Source organism: Myotis yumanensis, unplaced genomic scaffold, assembly GCF_028538775.1.
Source record: "Myotis yumanensis isolate MYYU_CA2020_CCGP unplaced genomic scaffold, mMyoYum1.0.hap1 SCAF_1, whole genome shotgun sequence".
Lineage (NCBI taxonomy): Eukaryota > Metazoa > Chordata > Mammalia > Chiroptera > Vespertilionidae > Myotis > Myotis yumanensis.
The window spans coordinates 226173621-226192673 of NW_027223752.1; the positions used below are offsets into that span (position 1 = coordinate 226173621).

The following is a 19053-nucleotide window of genomic DNA, read 5'->3' on the forward strand; positions in this document are numbered from 1 at the left end:
CTACTCCAGATAGATAGGATTTCCTAGCTGGGACTGACCATTTTCCTCTCTCAGTTTCCTGATCAGAGGGGCATGAAGGCAATCGGGGGATCCCACGGCCCAGCAGCCGCTCCGGTGCAAGACGAGCCTGGAAGAGAAGGAGGCCTGCGGAAGGAAGTAGGGCGGGCCTGGAATTCCCGCCTCCGGAGCGTGCGCGCTCACGCACGCACGCACGCACGCACGGCACGCTGCGGAAGCGCGTACGCAGGCCCAGCCCTCGTCGCCGCCGCCATTTTACCTCCTGGTTCCGGCCGCACGGTGTAGGCTGTTGTAGCGGGAGGGGTGGGGGCCCTCCAGAGTTAAGTAGCTGCCGTCGACTGCGCCGATAAGGCCGCCGGCTTCTCTTTTTCACTTCCTTCGCAATCGCACGCTCGAAGATGTCCAAGCGGCACCGGTTAGACCTGGGGGAGGATTACCCCTCCGGCAAGAAGCGTGCGGGGACCGATGGGTAAGCCAGGCCGGGGGCGCGAGGCAGCGGCTCGGGCTTTGTTGGGCGTCCCGGCGGGGAGCGGGCCAGGGCCAGTTTGGCGGAGTGGGGCCCGGAGCCCGGCCCTTTGTTTCCCTTTGGGTTCGGCTTACTAGCGGCGGGTCGGGGAGAACGGCGCCACTCCGGGCACTCGGCCGGGCAAGGGCGCGGGGAGATGTGTTGCGCGGCCGCCGCCCGGCCCAGTCGGGAGGGTGAAGAGGCCTGTGGTGGCCACGAGGGCGCCTTTCTCCCCGGATTGAGCCAAGCAAAAGTCACTTGGAGGGGAGCGGGCGGGAGGAAAGCGCGGACCTCGTGGCCTGGGTTCCCGGGTGAGGCCTGATGCCCCGGGCGGGGCTGGGGGTGGGGAGTGCGGCGGGAGTATTGGCTTCCGAGGGCGTCAGGCACTTCTCGGGCGGAGCGGTCGGGCCTTGGGGGCCGGCGGGGGCCCAGCCGGGAGAAAGGAGGGCGGGCGGGAAGTGAGAGCCGCGCGTGGGTCCTTGGCGGCTGGTGTGGGGGTGGCGGGAGTTGAGTGAGGCATGCGGGCGGGGAAGGGAGAGGAGCGGGCCTGCGGGGAGAGGGGAAGACGTGGAGTTGACCCGAGGGGCAGGGAGGCTGGTGGTTCGGGGCCGCTGCGTTCACACTTTGGCGGGAGAGCGCGTGCCTCCGTCCATTCAAACAGTACAAAGTAGACACTAGGCAAACTTCCGCTTTCTGCCCACGCTCCCGCCATCTCCTTTATTTCCTGCCTTGGCCCAAACAGTGGCTGTTGGGCATGCCTGGGATAGGAACTAGAAGGCATCGTTTTTGCCCATAAGTTCTTTTGGATTTCCACCCGTCCCGCCTTTGTTCTTTTGAAACAAGAAGACTCTTTGCAAAAAAAAATGTTTTTTGGTATTTCTGGCAGAATATCGCCAGTGGAGAGTTTGAGAGTCGAAATACCACAGAGACTTGTGGTGTTTCAGATTCCTTTCCCTTACAGCGTGTCTTGAAAGGTACCGGTGAATTTAACAGTTGCATCAAAATCATTTCTTGTTCAGCGTGAGCTTTTGTTCCTGAAGTAAAGGTATTTATTTGGATAATTCAAGCAAAAACACAAAAGTCTGGGTATCCAACTGCTTTGCATAGTTTTATGGTTTTATGGTGTGTATGTGTTTCAGATCACTGTTTCAGGTCATCTGTATAACTTTTGTGAGTTTTTGTTCATCCAAAGCCGTGTCTAGAGTATAAGCCCGGGCAGGTTAAAGGTGTACGTTTTGACACCCTCCCTTGTATTGGATACGGGAAGCAGAAGTATGTAGCATTTTAACCTTGTACATTTCTTAGTTTACAATGTTAAACTTTAGTCTTTCTCTCTAGTCTGTCCCTCCCCCCAAAACACACACACAAAACTTGAGAGTGTTAGAGCTGCTGGTCATGGACTGTTTAGAATTGGAAGTGATTTTAAAAGAGAGTGCAGTCAACTCCACTTCAGGGATGAGAAAGGGAGACCCAGAGTTGTTAAGGTGGCTTATGCAAATTTACACAGTTCACAGCTGGATTTAGATCCTTGATTGTTTATTTTCATTCTTAGCCTCTTTTTCTATTACAGCACACATACTATGACTAGTTAAGACTCATTAAAGCCTCTTTTAGGGACATTTATGATGTGGATCAGTAAAGTGGGGAACACTTGGTTTTTGGTTCCTGTGAAGCAAAATTAATTGTCATCTGGCTCAGATGCAATTGATGGCTGTCTGTATGTGCACCATTAAAATGCTTTTCTTGACATTAGTGGTCCCATTGTACATGGCTTGCTCCCTTTCTCTTGCAGAACAGGTATCTTCCTAGGTCAAAGGTGGTGTGACCTTATGGTTGACTCCCTTGGTTATTATATGACTTCTACCTGTAATAAAGCCCAAGTTCTGAGATATTTTGGAGGGACATTTGTATAGCTATTTCTGTGTCACCTGAATATCATCTCATAAAACGAATTTTCTTTAGCAGTGAGCTTACCATGTTTATTAGTGCTCGGTTTTTCCCCCTGTATATTTTATAACTTAAAAGTCACTTTTGCCCAAGCAGGTATGGAGTATCAGCCCTCAGACTGAAGAGTCCCAGGTTCGATTCTGGTCTGTTGCAGGCTCTATCCTTGGCTCTGTTTGGAGTGCATGTGGGAGGCAACCAATCAATGTGTCTTTCACATGGATGTTTCTCTCTCCCTCTCCCTTCCACTCTCCCTAGAAATCATTGAAAAAAAGGTCTTTAAGTGAGGATTAACCCCCCCAAAAATCACTTTTGTTGACTGTCGTGCAGTCTTGCAGATTATTTTTTTAAGCCTTGGTATTAGCAGGTGGTTTTATCTGAGAGGGTACACTGCCAAACATGGCTGTACCATTTCCCCAGTACTGAGAAGGGGAGGTGATTGATTCAGGGGAGATTTCACTCAGATTCAAGCTCCCAAACTATATACAGGATGGGGCAAAAGTAGGTTTACAGCTTTGAACATGCAAAAACAGTTTATTCTTGTATTATTTATTAATTATTGTATTATTTTCCATACAAAAAACTGTAAACCTACTTTTTCTCCATCCTGTATAGCTTTATTTATTCCTGGTATATTTTAATTTTGGGGTCAGGTGGATAAGTTAAAGGTTTATGATATAAACTGACCTCATTTTTTCCCCCATCGTCCCACAAATTCATACATATACTAACCGAAAAGACAACCTACTGTTGAAGTATGGGGGAAATTTTTTGAAAATAGGGACATTTTTCACTTTGATGTTAGTTTTCGATATTCCTGATGAGAGCCGTTTCTGTTAATTGTGGAAATGTGGAACAAATATGCTAATAATATCTGTAGAGTACATACTGTTTTGTCGAAACTATTCTAGATGCTTTATATATAAAAGCAACAATCACTACAATCGGATGTAGGTGAGATTAACTTGCTCCATACATGAAGATATAAACAAAAAGGCAAAGAATGCCATGAAATTTTCATCTGTCTTTAATCCTTTGATGAACTTTTAAAAAAGATTTCTGAATATTTGTTCATAAATATGAATTATATTTAATATCAGTGGGATGTTTCAATATATGTTTTTATTTACTTGGAAATATGTCAAACTACAGAATAGGACTACATTAACCTTTTCATTGGCTGCATAGTATTCCACTCGTGAAGGTGTGTCATAATTTGCTTAACCAATTTCCTGTTCTTTGATGCTTTGGTAATTTTCCAGTCTATCATTTTGTAAATGAAAAGTATGGTGAACATCCTACGTGTACATATTTGCACACTTACATCCTTAAGAGAAGTTCCTGGAAGGGAGATTACCATATTAAAAAAGCAATGCTTGTGTAAAATAATTCTCATTTTGATTACTAGTTCATATCTCCATTAGCAGTATTCTAGTACCTGTTATTCCATGTGGAATTTTAACATGTTATTGTAAATTAAAAAAAAAACAACACCTTGAATGATAAGCAGTATTTCATTTAATTCTTGAACTACCCCACAGGGCATATGAGTAACCACTTTTTAAAAAGGAGGAAATAAATAACTGGTCATCTAGTTAGCCTAAGTGCTGAGCTAGGATTGAACCGAGAGAGTACAGAACCACCTGTTGAACAACTCATATTTTCCCCTTGCCAGTATTGTGGCTAAGTGATTATAAAGCACTGTTTTGATAGTTTTAAAGCATTATACCTCAACTAGTGTATCTTCATAACAATGAAACTCCTTTATAATAAAAGAGCCTAATTTGGTCTAGCCATGTTGGCTCAGTGGATAGAGCATCAGCCAGTGGACCAAAGGGTCCCAGGTTCTATTCCCATCAAGGGCATGTGGTTTGGTTGCAGGCTTCTCCCCACCGGGGCCCTGGTTCGCTCGTGTGGGAGGCAACCAATCAATGTGTTTCTCTCACATCAATATTTCTCTGCCTTCCACTCTCTCTAAAAAAATCAGTGGAAAAACATCCTCATGTGAGGATTAACAACAAAAAAGTGCCTAATTAAAATAAAAGTTGCATATGAGCAAGTCTACACATACTTATGAAGCAGTGGCTTTGAACCCTCAACTGACATTTAGTTTTTATTTTTCCTTCCCCGTTGACAGTCAACAGTTTGAATCATAAGCAACGTTTTGAGATGATTTGCCTTCTGCAGCTCAGTGCTTCTTTTACTTTTATATCCCAGTTACCCCCATTTCATTTAATCTTTGTGCCTTCAGAATGCATTTTGTGCTTAATAGGTCCTTTAAAAACATCTTTGTTAGCATAGATATTACTGTAACAAAAAGCAAGGTGATAATATGATTTACTTTGTCCATCACTCTCTGCTCCCATATTTTATAACCTTGAAAGGTCAGGTCCATATGTTAAGTGCTTGGTGCTGTGCTAGAGATATGGGAGAAAGATGTTAATTAAACTTTATATTGTAGCACCGCCCCCCCCTCCCCCCCAGCGACCTGTGGAGTGCTACAAATGTGAATTGTTTTTACTTAGATCAGTTGTTCTTTAAAGATTCTTTTATGTTCTGTGATTTTTAAAGATATCCAGTCTTTGGACCATTTGTGGCTACAGTGCTTCTCATTTTGCTGGGCACGTTTCTATTATAAACTTCCTCATTCACATTTTGGGGGCAATATAAATGAGCACCTTAGACCAGGGGCAGAATGAGAGAAGCAATGAAAGGATAACTAATGGGATGTTTCGAAGATAGGCTAGGAAGCTCAAGATTTGAATTGATGCTTCATCTTGTATGTTTATTAAGATTTCCTTTGAATTCCTTTTTGTGCCAGATGGGATGAGAGACTTTCATCCCAGGTTATGTGTCCTGTGGTGTGCATTGGGATATATGTATGTGAATATAAATAAATTCCCGTGGAATAGAATCTATATCTTCTACACTAATAAAAGAGAAACATGGTAATTGGCGTATGACCGCTACCCTTCCCATTGGCTAATCAGCATATCCTTATGCAAATTAACTGTCAGCCAAGATGGCGGCCGGCAGCCAGGCAGCTGGAAGCGAACATGAGGCTTGCTTGCTCCAGTGACTGCAGACTCCAACGTTCCCCGCCTGACTTGCCGGCCTCTGAGTTGCAACTCTAAGCAACTATGTACTATGTTGCAAATGTAGAAGCTAAACAAAACCCAAGAAACCAGCTTTCAGCCTGAAGTTATACATTGTTTTGATTATAGAACGGCAAACAAACCAGATATGAAGCCTCAGAGCTAGAGCCAGAGCTAAAGCTGGCCGAGAATAAAATAGAAAAAAGAGAAAAAAAAGGAGCAGTTGGGAGCTTCAGTCAACAACCGCCAGCCTGAAAGCAGCCCTCAGCCCCTCACCCAGACTGGCCAGGCACCCCAGTGGGGACCCCCACCCTGATCCAGGACACCTTTCAGGGCAAACCAGCCAGCTGCCTATATAGTAAAAGGGTAATATGCCTCCCAGCACCGGGATCAGCGGAGCCGGGAGGCCTCTTGGCACCAGATCAGCATGACAGGTGGCAGCGCCCAAACTCCCTGATCGCCCTGTAGCTCTGTGTGTGACGGGGCAGGGCCATAACCTCCCTATCCGCCCTGCTCTGTTCGTGACAGGGGAAGGTGCCCCAACCCCCCGATGGGCCCTGCCCTGTGCGTGACGGGGTGGCACCGCAACCTCCCCATTAACCCTGCCTTGAGTGTGACAGGGGGCGGTGCCCCAACCCCTCAATCGGCCCCACCCTGAGCATGACTGAGGGTGGCATCACAACCTCCCGATCCGCCCTGCTCTGTGCATGACAGGGGGCGGCGCCCCAACTCCCCAATCAGCCCTGCTCTGAGCCTGACCAGGGGCTGCACCTAGGGATTGGGCCTGCCCTCTGCCACCCAGGAGCAGGCCTAAGCCAGCAGGTCGTTATCTCCTGAGGGGTCCCAGACTGCGAGAGGGCACAGGCCGGGCTGAGGGACCCTTGCTCCCCCGCGAGTGCACAAATTTTTGTGCACCGGGCCTCTAGTATATATATAAAAAGCCAGCGATGGGAACACACGAACCACCATTGCTATGATGTCCATTGCCGCCAGTGAACCGGCCCAATTGGGGGTGGCAACCTCCCACATCCCCTCCCCCCAGCTTGACCCCACCTGTGCATGAATTTGTGCATTGGGCCTCTAGTTTATATATATTTGGGAAGGACGAGATCAAATTGGTTAGTTTATTTCTGTAATTGGGGAACCATCCTTCCTCTTGGGTTTAGCATTTTAGTTGTATTCTCCGGGGGGGGGGGGGGTGGTGGTGTTACTGTTGCCCAGCTGATGTGCTGTTACAGAGAATTAATGGTCTTCCACTCTGCTTCTGACAATCAGGGTGTAGGAAATTTGTATGTCTTGTGTGTTATGAATAAGGAGCAGTGACCTATCTAGTGGCTTGTGTCATAGCTCCATGTTGTCTGTTTCAAGTCTAGGTCCAAACACCTGTGGCAAGTTTGTCTGCCATAGGACTTGGTCTGAAGTAAACTGGATTTGTAGAATGAATAAGCATAGATTATTTCTAAATTACTGTGTTAGGGATCCTCTGTAGTAACTGGAAGTAGATATTAGAATTGACTATTTAAAATTGGCCTAGTTTCATATAGTGCACATCTGTACAATTTTAAATAATGTAGTAGTGTACATAGGTTTACAAAGTACTTCCAATGTTTTACTTTTGCTTTAGGGATATCATGCAAGAGTAAATGAAACAAGAATAAAAAGTGTTTTAATTTTTCTTATACGGCAATGTATGCTTATTGAACAAAATTGGGAAAATGCTGAGAAGTAGAACTCACACTTAGATTACTATAATGTGAAGTGGAATTGTCTTTGTGTCTACAAGCAGTATTCTTGCTAAATTTTGAACATAATGTTAAGTGCAAAAAATACCTTTTTACATACTTGAAGAAGACTCTGGGAGTTTGTGATATCATCCTTTCTTTTTATCTTTTTCTTTTTTTTACCTGATTTGCTTCTACCTTTTCCCCACCCCTGCCCTCAGTATTGAACTTCTGCCTAGAAAGGGATTTTATTTTACTTGCAGAATGAGTTCTTGTGTTATCTGATGGCTAAAGGTTGTGAAGAGACTGTCCCTTAACAGAATTTGAGGTGTCATCAAGAAAGGTGGAAGGATGTTTATACATTGGTTATAAGTTCTTTTTTATTCTGGTACTTATGTAATTCGAGTTTTATATCAGTGTATTTATTTGGTTGTTGCACATTTACTTTGTGAATATAACAGTGCTGTAAACATAAATTTTGCATAAAATTCAGAATGTGAATTCTAAATTTTTTTCTTTCTTTTCTTTAGGAAGGATCGAGATCGTGACCGGGATCGGGAAGATCGGTCTAAAGATCGGGACCGAGAACGTGATAGAGGAGATAGAGAGCGGGAGAGGGAGAAAGAAAAAGAGAAGGAATTGCGAGCTTCCACTAATGCTATGCTTATCAGTGCTGGATTACCACCTCTAAAAGCTTCCCATTCAGCTCACTCAACCCACTCAGCACATTCAACACATTCAACCCACTCAGCACATTCAACACACACCGGACATGCAGGACACACATCACTTCCACAGTGCATTAATCCGTTTACCAATTTGCCCCATACTCCTCGATACTATGATATTTTAAAGAAACGGCTTCAGCTCCCTGTTTGGGAATACAAGGATAGGTTTACAGATATTCTGGTTAGACATCAGTCCTTTGTACTGGTTGGTGAAACTGGGTCTGGTAAAACAACACAGGTGAGTTACTGTATATCATGCTACAAGTTTTATTAATGTTTAAGTTTATTAAATGATGTTTATTTGATCCTTCTGGTCATTCTCATTGTCTGCTGCCTGGTAGGGTATCTTGAAAAATGGCTGCTTTGGTGTTTCATACTTTTTAGTGACTTTCAGAGTGGGAATCCAGTAGGGAGTACCTGTTTTCCTGAATCTGTAGGGGGAAATAGTGCTGTTTTGTTTTTGTTTTCTGGTTTTGTTAACATTAAGGATGGCAGAGTGGTGTTCTGCCTCCCACTTTGACTCTGGGGTAGTACAAATTTGGGATTAAGGTTTATTTTCTAGTGCTTGGGTGAAGAAATCTGAACCTTTGAAATGGTTTCCACTTTTGTCATTCTTGCTTGTTTCTTTGCATTGATTTATTTGTGTGTGTTTTTGTAATTGTTTTGAACCATGTGATTATTATCTATTTTTAAAATGGAAGAGCTAAAGTTAAAGTCTCTTTACTCCTGACCTCCATCCACCTAGATACCCCCCTACACACACACACACACACACACACACACACACACACACACACACACAGCTAAACACTTAATTAGTGTCTTGTTAGTAATATATCCAGGACATTTTCAAACATGGGTAAGCCATTTTTTTGCTGGATCCATGTTATTGATATCTAGGCTGCTCTAATGGTTGTTTTGTATGAGCAAGTATTATCTGTAGGATAAATCCCAGAAGTGGGAATTGCTGGGTCAGCGGATTATTTGTGTAATTGTGATACATGAAACCAAATAGCTTTCAATAGGTAACATATCAGTTTACCTTTCCATGAACATGCATGACAGCATATGTGGGAAACCATTTGCTTGTTCTACTGAACTTGAATCTGATAGGTGGAACATGGTGTTTTAGTATGATTTTAATTCACATTTTTTTGCTAAGATTGAGGTTAACCATATTTTCATAGGTTCTAACCTGATCCATCAATTAAAAATTTCAACTTGTAATTCCTGGCCATTGTAGAAAATTTGGAAAATTCAGGGAAGTGTTGAAATGAATTTAATGATTACTTATAATTATTAATATGGTGTGTTTTCTATTGGCCTGTTTTCCATGTTATGTACCTATGATGATACATGTTTATATTTAAGCATACTGCATATACAAGTTATCCTTATTTTAAATTACATATGCCACAAATATATCAGTTTGAGTATTTCATGGAGGCATTTTGAAGGCCACAATAGCAATTAAAGTAGGAAGCTTTTATTAAAGTCTAAGCCAGCGGTTCTCAACCTGTGGGTCGCGACCCCTTTGGGGGTCAAACAACCCTTTCACAGGGATTGCCTAAATACATCCTGCATATCAGATATTTACATTACGATTCATAACAGTAGCAAAATTACAATTATGAAGTAGCAACGAAAATAATTTTATGTTTGGGGGTCACCACAACATGAGAAACTGTATTAAAGGGTCGCGGCATTAGGAAGATTGAGAACCACTGGGCCATAGTGATTTTTCTTTTTAAATGAAGGAAAACTTAGTGTTGATATTAGGAACTGAAACTGTTGGTTTATTTTTATCATCTGATAGAAATTTAAAGAATTAAATACATGAAAAGATACAACTCTGAAACTTATTAATATAGTATTTTTAATACATCTAGCTTATCTCATTTGCATAGTATTAACAGCACCCATTTAATTAGTTAAAGCCAGGCACTGTGTACTTGGTGTGTATTACTTAAGTTTTTCAACATTTCTGCAAGGAAGTTGTTAATCACATTTTATAGATGAGCAAAATGAGGCTTAGATTTATGAGAATATTAGGTTTAGTGGATTTCCCTGGATTACATAGTAGATTTAGATGAACTCACTATTTAACTTTTTCCCTTTGTCTCACAGCCAAAGTTGCATTTATTTCATACTGCTATTCTGTGGTCTTTTATGGTTAAATTTTATTTCAAAGATGAGTTTCTGGTGGTGTGTGTGTGTGTGTGTGTGTGTGTGTGTGTGTATGTGTTTAGATGAGTTTCTTTAGCAGTGTAGAGAAAGGTCCAGTCAACTCAAAACAGGTTTATGATTATTTCGATTAATTTTTTTGTTTGTTTAGAGATTTAAAATATTTGGATACTGAGGATTGCAGGGCATTTGGGGAATTTGAGGGGAAACTGAACAGTTAAATAATGAATTTCACCCAAATGCTCTTTGGTATACTCTTAGTAAACTCAAAACCATTAAGAGTAGTCAGCCATTTTTTGTTTTATCTTATTGTGCCTAGCAGAAAAATGAAATTCTCCAAACACATTTAAATAATGACTAACTTGATTGAGACTCAATAAAGACATTTTACATTGCAATCCAATATGCACATGTGGTTCCCATATATAAGAAAGTAAAGCTAGTTCAGCTAAGGGACAGTATGAGCAAGGGCATAGGTTTAGAGAATGGAAAGCATTGTATGCCCTGGACAGAATGTAGGATGTTTAGAGTGGGGTAGGGTTAGTGGAACTGGAGCAGTAGGTTGGGCCTTAATATATCTTGCTGTAGATTGAGAAGCCATCAGCTTTTCTTCCTTCCTTCCTTCCTTCCTTCCTTCCTTCCTTCCTTCCATCCATCCATCCGTCCATCTTTATTATTGAAAGTACTACATATCCGTCAGAGCTTTATAATTGGAGGGGAATGACAAGGATTTTTACAAAATGTCCTCTCTGGTAAGAAGGTTGATGACAGACTGCAGGAGGTTAACAAAAATTTGGACTCTGTATGGGGTAGTAGAGTGGAGAATTAATGATAGCTAGGAATTAAGTTGTAACTTTTTATTAAGTAGGGGGCCTGAGAGGAATTAATAAATATTTGGAGGAAGGTGAAATAGTTTTGGTTTTAAACTTGTTTAATTTGGGATACCAATAAAATATTCTTCAGGTGGAAATGACCACTAGGTAAGAGTTAGGATTGACATTTGATGTATTATAGGTAGTATTAGAAGTTAGAAGAGTAAGACCACTCAAGATGATATATAAAACAAGAAGACTAGAGGGTTGAGGATCTGTTTTTAGGAAGGAAGGAGCTGAAAGAGAAAGAAATAGTTCTAGAATATCCGAACCCTGGCGTGAATAGCCAGTAGCCTGCATATTTCAGGACCTACTTCCTTTCTCAATGCTATTCTTAGAAATATGAATAGATGGATTAACTTAGCGGTTCTTCAAATATTGTCTGGGAACCCGTGAAAGTTCTTGAAGCTGTTACAAAGTTCCTGGGATTTTATTTGTACACTTAACACGCAAAACAAAAGTATTGCAGAACATTCAAAATAGAAGCAGATAAAAGAATCCAGCTGTCTTCTGTTAAGCTAGACGTTAGAGATAAGCAAAAATGTCAAACATGTATTCTTGCTAGACGTTTTTTGCTTTGGAAGATGTAGTTATTTTTCATAGAAAATGTTTATGTTAACGTGGGGTGAATTTTTATTAGGAATTTTAACTATTTCATTTTAATTTCCTAATATATAAATCTATTAGTTGTTTGTCATCCTAAGTTATTTTAAGAATATAAAGAGTTTCTGAGATCAGAAGTTTAAAATGGCTGAATTAGCCAAAACTGTTTATATTTTAATTTTTAAGTGTGAGTAAGCTATCCATTTCACTGGGGTGAATTTAAAAAATCTATGAGCATTCTTGCCTTGAGAATTTTGAAGTAATTTTGAATAGCTTTAATTGACCACTGAATTTTTTTTTTCATTTTGTTTGGCTTTCTGAAGTGCTTTTTGTGTTTGTGAGAGGCTTGCTGAAATGAAGATATATCTATATCTATATATATAAAAGGCTAAGCGACCATCCGACTGGTAGCTATGACGTGCAATGACTACCAGGGGGCAGATGCTCCTGCGAGATTCTATGTCTGTCTGTCTGTCTGTCTGTCTGTCTATCTATCTATCTATCTATCTATCTCCTTGCAGGAAAACCACTTAAACCTTTTGGCCTGTGGGTTTATAGACTCAGAGAGCCACTTCTCTTGTAGTTCAGTATTTTCATTCATTTAAAATCCTTTAAAGATACACATTTCCCTGGCTTGTTTGGCTCAGTGGATAGAGCATCGGCCTGAGGACTGAAGGGTGCTGGATTCAATTCCACTCAAGGACACAGGTCTGGGTTACAGGCCCGATCCCCAGTAGGGGGTGTGCAGGAGGCAGCCAATCAATAATTCTCATCATTGATGTTTCTCTCTGTCTCCCTCTCCCTTCCTCTCTACAATCAATAAAAATATATATTTTTAAAAAAGAAATGCATTGTTGTGCTTCTAGAGAAGCAGTGTAACCACCCCTCCCTCTTTCATATTATTTGTCAGTAACAACACATCCCAAAGTTATAGAAGTAACCTAACTAAAACGTAATAATAGTACAGCAATCAGTATTCTTCAGGTATTATTGTACAAATTCTATATCAAAAAAATCCTCCCACATGCATTTTTTTTTTTTTAGCATTAGAGTCTGATGGGTTTTTGAAAGCTTTGATGGAGACCCATCATGTCCTTGTATGATCAATGGATTCCCATTTAATGTAGAAAAGTGCTTAGAGTTTTCCCATGTGTTGTTGTTTTTTCCAAGTAATGAGTGAAGAGCCATGAAATTATAGACCTAGTAGCTTTTATTGATGATAAAATAGGCAGGAAATGCCCTGTTCATGGCAGTCAACCAACTTGTGCTTGCTGGTTTTTCTTCCTTTCCCCTTGGCTGCCCTCCCTTCTTCAGGGAAATGCTGCTGCTGCTTCTCTAGGTCCTGTTCTATTCGACAGTGACTGAAATTGACTTTTAGTATGTTACCTAAGGTGTTGCCATTTTGCATACCTCTCTTAGATTCTGCTGGCTTATGAAACAAATTTTGAATTAAGTTAAAAGATAACAGCTATATAATTATAAGTGGATGTGATTTCTAGTTTCTTGCATTTTGTAACTCAAATTGAATAGGAATTCAAGTTATAGTTTCTTTGATTTTTCTTTTTTTGAAACTAACCTTTGTTATAAAGTAGAGTTTTTCCTTAGTTGGATTTTCCCCCCAGTAAATAGAGAAATGGTCAATGGTGGAACTGTTGATATTGTACAGCAGGGGTGGGAAACCTTTTTTCTGCCAAGGGCCATTTGGATATTTATAACATCATCCTCGGGCCATACAAAATTATCAGCTTAAAAGTTAGCTTGCTGTATTTGGTCAAACATGTAATTAACTCACCCCTAATACCTTGGCAGGGCCAGATCAAATGATTTCAAGGGCCTAGTGCTGCTGTGAGCCGCATGTTCCCCACCCCTTTGCTGGCATATTCAGCAAAGCCTCAGTGGACCTAGTCTACTCAGGAGTACAGTTATGTCAGTGTTAGTCAATGACCCTTCCTTGGCTTAGAGTGCTCATACTATTATAAGTTTGAGTCATAAAAAATAATTTGTGGTGTGCCTAATTGAATTTTGTGTTCAGTTATTCGAATGTGGTAAAGTACTTAATGTTAAATAAACTTGATATGCAGGCAGAGTAGAATTAATTTAAATGTGAAATTATTTGATAGATTCCACAGTGGTGTGTGGAGTACATGCGATCATTACCAGGACCCAAGAGAGGAGTTGCCTGTACCCAACCCAGGAGAGTGGCTGCAATGAGTGTGGCTCAGAGAGTTGCTGATGAAATGGATGTGATGTTGGGCCAGGAAGTTGGTTACTCCATTCGATTTGAAGACTGCAGTAGTGCAAAAACCATTCTTAAGTAAGTACTATCTTTAAAAATGGACACTTTCTCTGAGTTTTCTGGTGGAGTCTCAAGTCACCCAAATTTAGAGTAGTCCAGAGTAGACCTTAGACTTACTAGATAGCATTTTTATTATAGACTAGAGGCCCGGTGCATGAAATTCATGCGGGGTGGGGGGGGGGGGAGTGTCCCTCAGCCCAGCCTGCACCCTCTCCAATCTGGGACCCCTCAGGGGATGTCCAACTGCCGGCTCTCACAATCCGGGACTGCCTGATTGCCCCTAACCACTTCTGCCTGCCAGCCTGATCACCACCTAACTACTCCCCTGCCAGCCTGATCGACGCCTAACTGCTCCCCTGCCGGCCCGACTGCCCCCAACTGCCCTCCCCTGCCAGCCTGATCACCCCCAACTGCCCTCCCCTGCCGGCCCGATTGCCCCCAACTGCCCTCCCCTGCCAGCCTGATCACCCCTAACTGCCCTCTCCTGCTGGCCTGGTTGCCCCTAACTGCTCTCCCCTGCTGGCCTATTCGCCTTCCCTGCCAGCCACCTTGTGACCACATGGGGGCAGCCATCTTGTGCGAGGGTGTGGTGGTAAATTTGCATATTACCCCTTTATTATATAGGATTCTGTTTCTTGGTTGTAATACATGTTCAGTAGACATTGAAGTTCAAAGGTTAAATTTTAGTTGGTGCCGAATTTTAGGTGAAATTTTGTATCATTTAAATGTGATAGAAAAATAGACATACCTTAGCAAAGTACAGTTACTTTTAGAAAGAATGATGTGGGATGGAATATGATTTATTTAGGGGAGAGGGCTTTTAATGTTAATTATACAGCTATTACCAAACATGTTATGAACTAAAGGGAGAAATCTTTTGTTCTGTAATACACTCTTGGAGTCTCCTCAAAGTCCTCATTCCTCTTCATTATTGCATGGTACATGATTGACTTCCATATTGAGTTTTCTAACATTTTATTTAGCTTAATATTTTGCTTTCCTCTTACTTGCATTCTGCATAAGTTGTGATATATGTTGCTTGATGGTAATTCTTTTGAAAAATCTTTCCCCTTTATTGCTCTGTTTATTCTGTATATATTTGACATTTAAATCATTTTCTAAAAATGATTTGTCACCATGCAATCTTCCCCTAGAGGTTGTTTATAAAAGACAATTTTGGAACACATTATATGGGCAGTAACGTGCGTCTTTGATGGCAGAAATATCTACAATGTTATGGGAGGGAACGATATATATCACAAATTTTTTAATGTATGCAGTAGAATAGTGTAATGAACTTCAGTGTATTTATCATGAATCTTTAATCATGGCCAGTCCTGTTTTATGCATATTCCAATCCTTTCCTATCTCATAATTTGAAGCAAATCCTAGACATCATACTGTTTCATCTGTAAATATTTCTGTGTATGTCTCTCAAAGATAAGGTTTTAAAATATAGTAACTGATATCACAACTTGCATTTTTTTCTTAATCAAAATACCCAGCTAGTTTCTTTGATATATTTTTTATTTTATTAGAACTTGAGATTAATAAATTCGGTATCATTTTAATAGCAGTTGAACTTTTGTTTACTTAAATCAGTTTGTCTATGACCTAAACCTTCATTGAATAAACCTTTTAGTTTAGTGAAAATCACAAGCTGTGATTTTATATTACTTAAAAATGTGATAATGTCAAGGGCTTGTAGATAATAAAGGGCAGCTTTTACTCATTTTTAGGAGGAATACTCTGACATTTGCTTCACTATGCATTGGACTTTTCTTGGTAAGCCACAGTGGAGCAGGGAAAACAGAATTTGGAAAATGGGAGATGAGAAAGTTATATGCAGTATTGGGACAGAGAAAGAGAGAGAGAGAGTGTATGTGTGTGTAGGAAGTGGTAGGCTTTCAAAAGATGTATGCTTGTGAAAGAATCTGGTTCTATTACTAGATTAACAAGTAACAGACTTGATAGCTCCAAATGAAGGTGTTTTTGGCATTGTGATTATTTTTTTAATGGAATGGTTTCCAGAGGGTAAAACTAAACTTTAAAAAAAAATTTACTCCGGACGGGGTAAGGTTATTGGGATTTCTTTTCAAATCTTCTGAAGAGCTAGAAGCTAACTTAGTGTAATGTCTTTAAGTGATGTTAAATCCTGTTTAATAGTACTGGTCTAGTGGTAGTTTTGACTAATGGTAATGCTCCATCAAAAATAGTGTTTATGAATCCCTAGATATATTTTGTATTGTCATCTATCAACTCATCTTGAGAACATAGATGTTAAAAACAGTTATAGCCTTAACTAAATGAAGATTGGCTACATAATTAGGTAGGAAGAGTGAATACATCAGATAACTATCAATACCTTCCATTAGCTATTTTCATATATAGTTTTTAAATATTTATGTGAAGCCTTTAAATTTTTTTTACCAAAGGAGGACTGACTTCAGAAGTTTCTGCCTGACGGACTCAGAATTTAACCATTATCTCTTTTCGATTCATGTTTGATGATAAGTACTATTTGTATAAGTTTGTTTGAGAGTACTTGAGCTAAATTAGTTTCTCTTTAAGTCATCTCTATACAGATTAAGGGTCCAAAGATAGTTTCTTCAGTGTTTGGGACACTATACAAAAATTTTAGGTTCTAGGTCTAATGAGTCATTTTCAGAGGATTGGTTCTAGGATAAATTAGCGCACACTGTGTTAGAGTAGCCTTAAATAGCTATCCCTTCCCCACAGGCAAGTTAGTTTGCAAAATCACCACTGCTAAATGGTTTTCACGTTTCATTTGTTATGTACTTGTCTGCTCTCATCTTTTTTTTTTTTCTGAAGTGTTTCTTTTGCCAACTTGGAAATTATGAAACATACAGAAAAACCAGTGAGGTAGCCAAAGAAGAGCAAGACCTGTCAGAGAAAGATAGCCAAATTTGAGACTAGTCAGATAAAAACACCTTAATTTATTTTCATGGAAGAAGAGGTTGATAGACTTTTACAGTGGATTTTAAGAAGCACTTTGTAGTTGCAGTTATGACAGTTTTTAAGATATTCTTTTTTTTTTGAGGGAGCTGATAATTCTTTAGGGAATAAAACAAGTTTGATAGTCTTGAACCTTCTGGAAAACATCACAATATTTGAAGTTGTTAATTTAATAGTTAATTTCACTGTTATTTTAGGTGATGCTGCCTTTTTTATTTTTTTACCTGACTTTAAAATTACTGCCCTCTTTTTGATATTGAGGGAACCCTGTAATTTACTTAGTCATTTAGTCAGTTAATACTGAGTATCTCCTGTATGTCAGGCGGTGCTAGGTACAATATAAAGTAAATCTGGTTCCTGTTTCCATAAAGCAAATAAAAAGTAAATGTAAAATTTTAAATTGTGATTAGGCGTCTGAAAGAAAATATTGGGATTCATATGAAATAATGATTTGAGAGCACAATTTAGGTTGGGGAAGAGGAGAATTGAAAGTAATGGTTTGCTAGAGTAGGGGTTGTGTTACAGAGTTCAGAAAGAGCTTTCTAGGTTGATAGAACAGTATTTTAAAAAAACTATTTTGGGGGGGTAGGGGAAAATAACCTTTTTATTTGAGAAGGCTATTTTGTATATTTTAAGTATCCAACTGGTTTGTGTAAGTCAGCACTCCATGCCAGATCTCTTTTGAGATAATATAGACTGCTTTTAGACAGTATGGTGGTCACAGACTGGCCTCTCCCTCTTGGAGTATAACTCTTTGGGAACAGAGATTGTGTCTGTATCTGTGTACTTGCTTTGCACAAAGAACCCTTTAAAAAAAAAAAATCTTGAGAATAGAAGGGGTAACAGTGTGAAATTTGCCAGTTCAAAATAATAGACTGGGAGTCTTTGCAGCATAATCATGAAAAAGGGGTAGATTTTTAATGGAAAGACATTTTCCCTAATTTGTTGAAACATCTCTTGGAGAGGGTATGGTAGGGTGATTTGGTATACATAATTTGCCTTTTATTTTGTAGTTTTTGCTTTTGGGTATCAGATTCATTTCAATTTTGGAATCTGTCACAAGGCTAAGGACCTGATCTGGGGTAAATGTTTATGAAGCAAATGTGCTGTATCTCTCTCGGAGGACACATGTTTTTATATATAACTTCAGGACAAGCTTCTAGATAATCAAGAAACGTTAAAGGTAAGACATGGTTGAAATTTATAATTGACAGTGAGAAAAGAATAGTCTTGGGTTTCAAGGTGTGATGAGTCCCTTGTAAAACTTGAGGGATAGAAGTTTTGAACAGATCAGCCAAAGAAATACTACTCATACAATATGGATTCGAAACTTGTAGAATTTTTTAATCTCCAAAAGCCAGTCTAGGCAAGAAGATGAAAGGAATTTAAAAATAAGGGTCCAAAGATAGTTTCTTCAATGTTTGGGACACAATACATAAGTTTTAGGTTCGAGGTCTAATATTGAGTCAAAATAAGAGCCCAGGGCAACACTACTACAATAAGGGGCTGGCTGGTACAGAACCTTTAAGGTTGACATTGGGGAGGATTATCAGATATTGCTACAGCAGATTCTTTGGGGCCCTTGGAAACAACAGTTTGAAGCACCAACTGCATATGGCCTATGTAGAGATTACAGCAATCTCATTTTAGAATAGATGGCTTAAGGAGAGAATCAAAAGGAAATAGATCCTAGAACACAGGCTTCAGAATCAGTGCCTGGTTGTGTGCCAGCTCTGCCACTTATTAGCTGTGATCTTGGCTACATTAATGAACTTCCCTGTGCTTAGTGCTTTTTCAGAACATGGAGCTAGTAATTATTTTACAGGGTTGTTCTGAGATCAAATATGTTAATTTGTGTACAGCCCTTAAAGTAATACCTGTCACCCAGCAAGTGCTAAGACAACATTGCTACTCTGCTGCTGCTGCTGCTGATGGCAGATTTCTGTTGTGAGAAGTTATTAGATCTTATTACCCGTTAACTTAGTTATCCCAGTTTATTAGAAAGAGGTTTATTAAACCAACTTAGTGAAGTCCTTAGTGAACTGCCCTCCCCTGCCGGCCATCTTGTGCGAGGGCTTGGTGGTCAATTTGCATATCACCTCTTTATTACA

General features: G+C 40.2%; 1 protein-coding gene across 1 annotated transcript in view; it reads left to right on the forward strand.

Annotated features, from left to right (window-relative positions):
* The first annotated feature begins 274 nt into the window (after positions 1–274).
* Positions 275–19053, forward strand: part of DHX15 (DEAH-box helicase 15) — a 56338-nt gene continuing 37559 nt past the window's right edge. The window contains exons 1-3 of the mRNA XM_070398595.1: positions 275–487; positions 7814–8249; positions 13791–13984. Coding sequence (XP_070254696.1) covers positions 417–487; positions 7814–8249; positions 13791–13984 — 701 coding nt within the window. The 5' untranslated portion in view covers positions 275–416. The remainder of the gene's footprint in view (positions 488–7813; positions 8250–13790; positions 13985–19053) is intronic.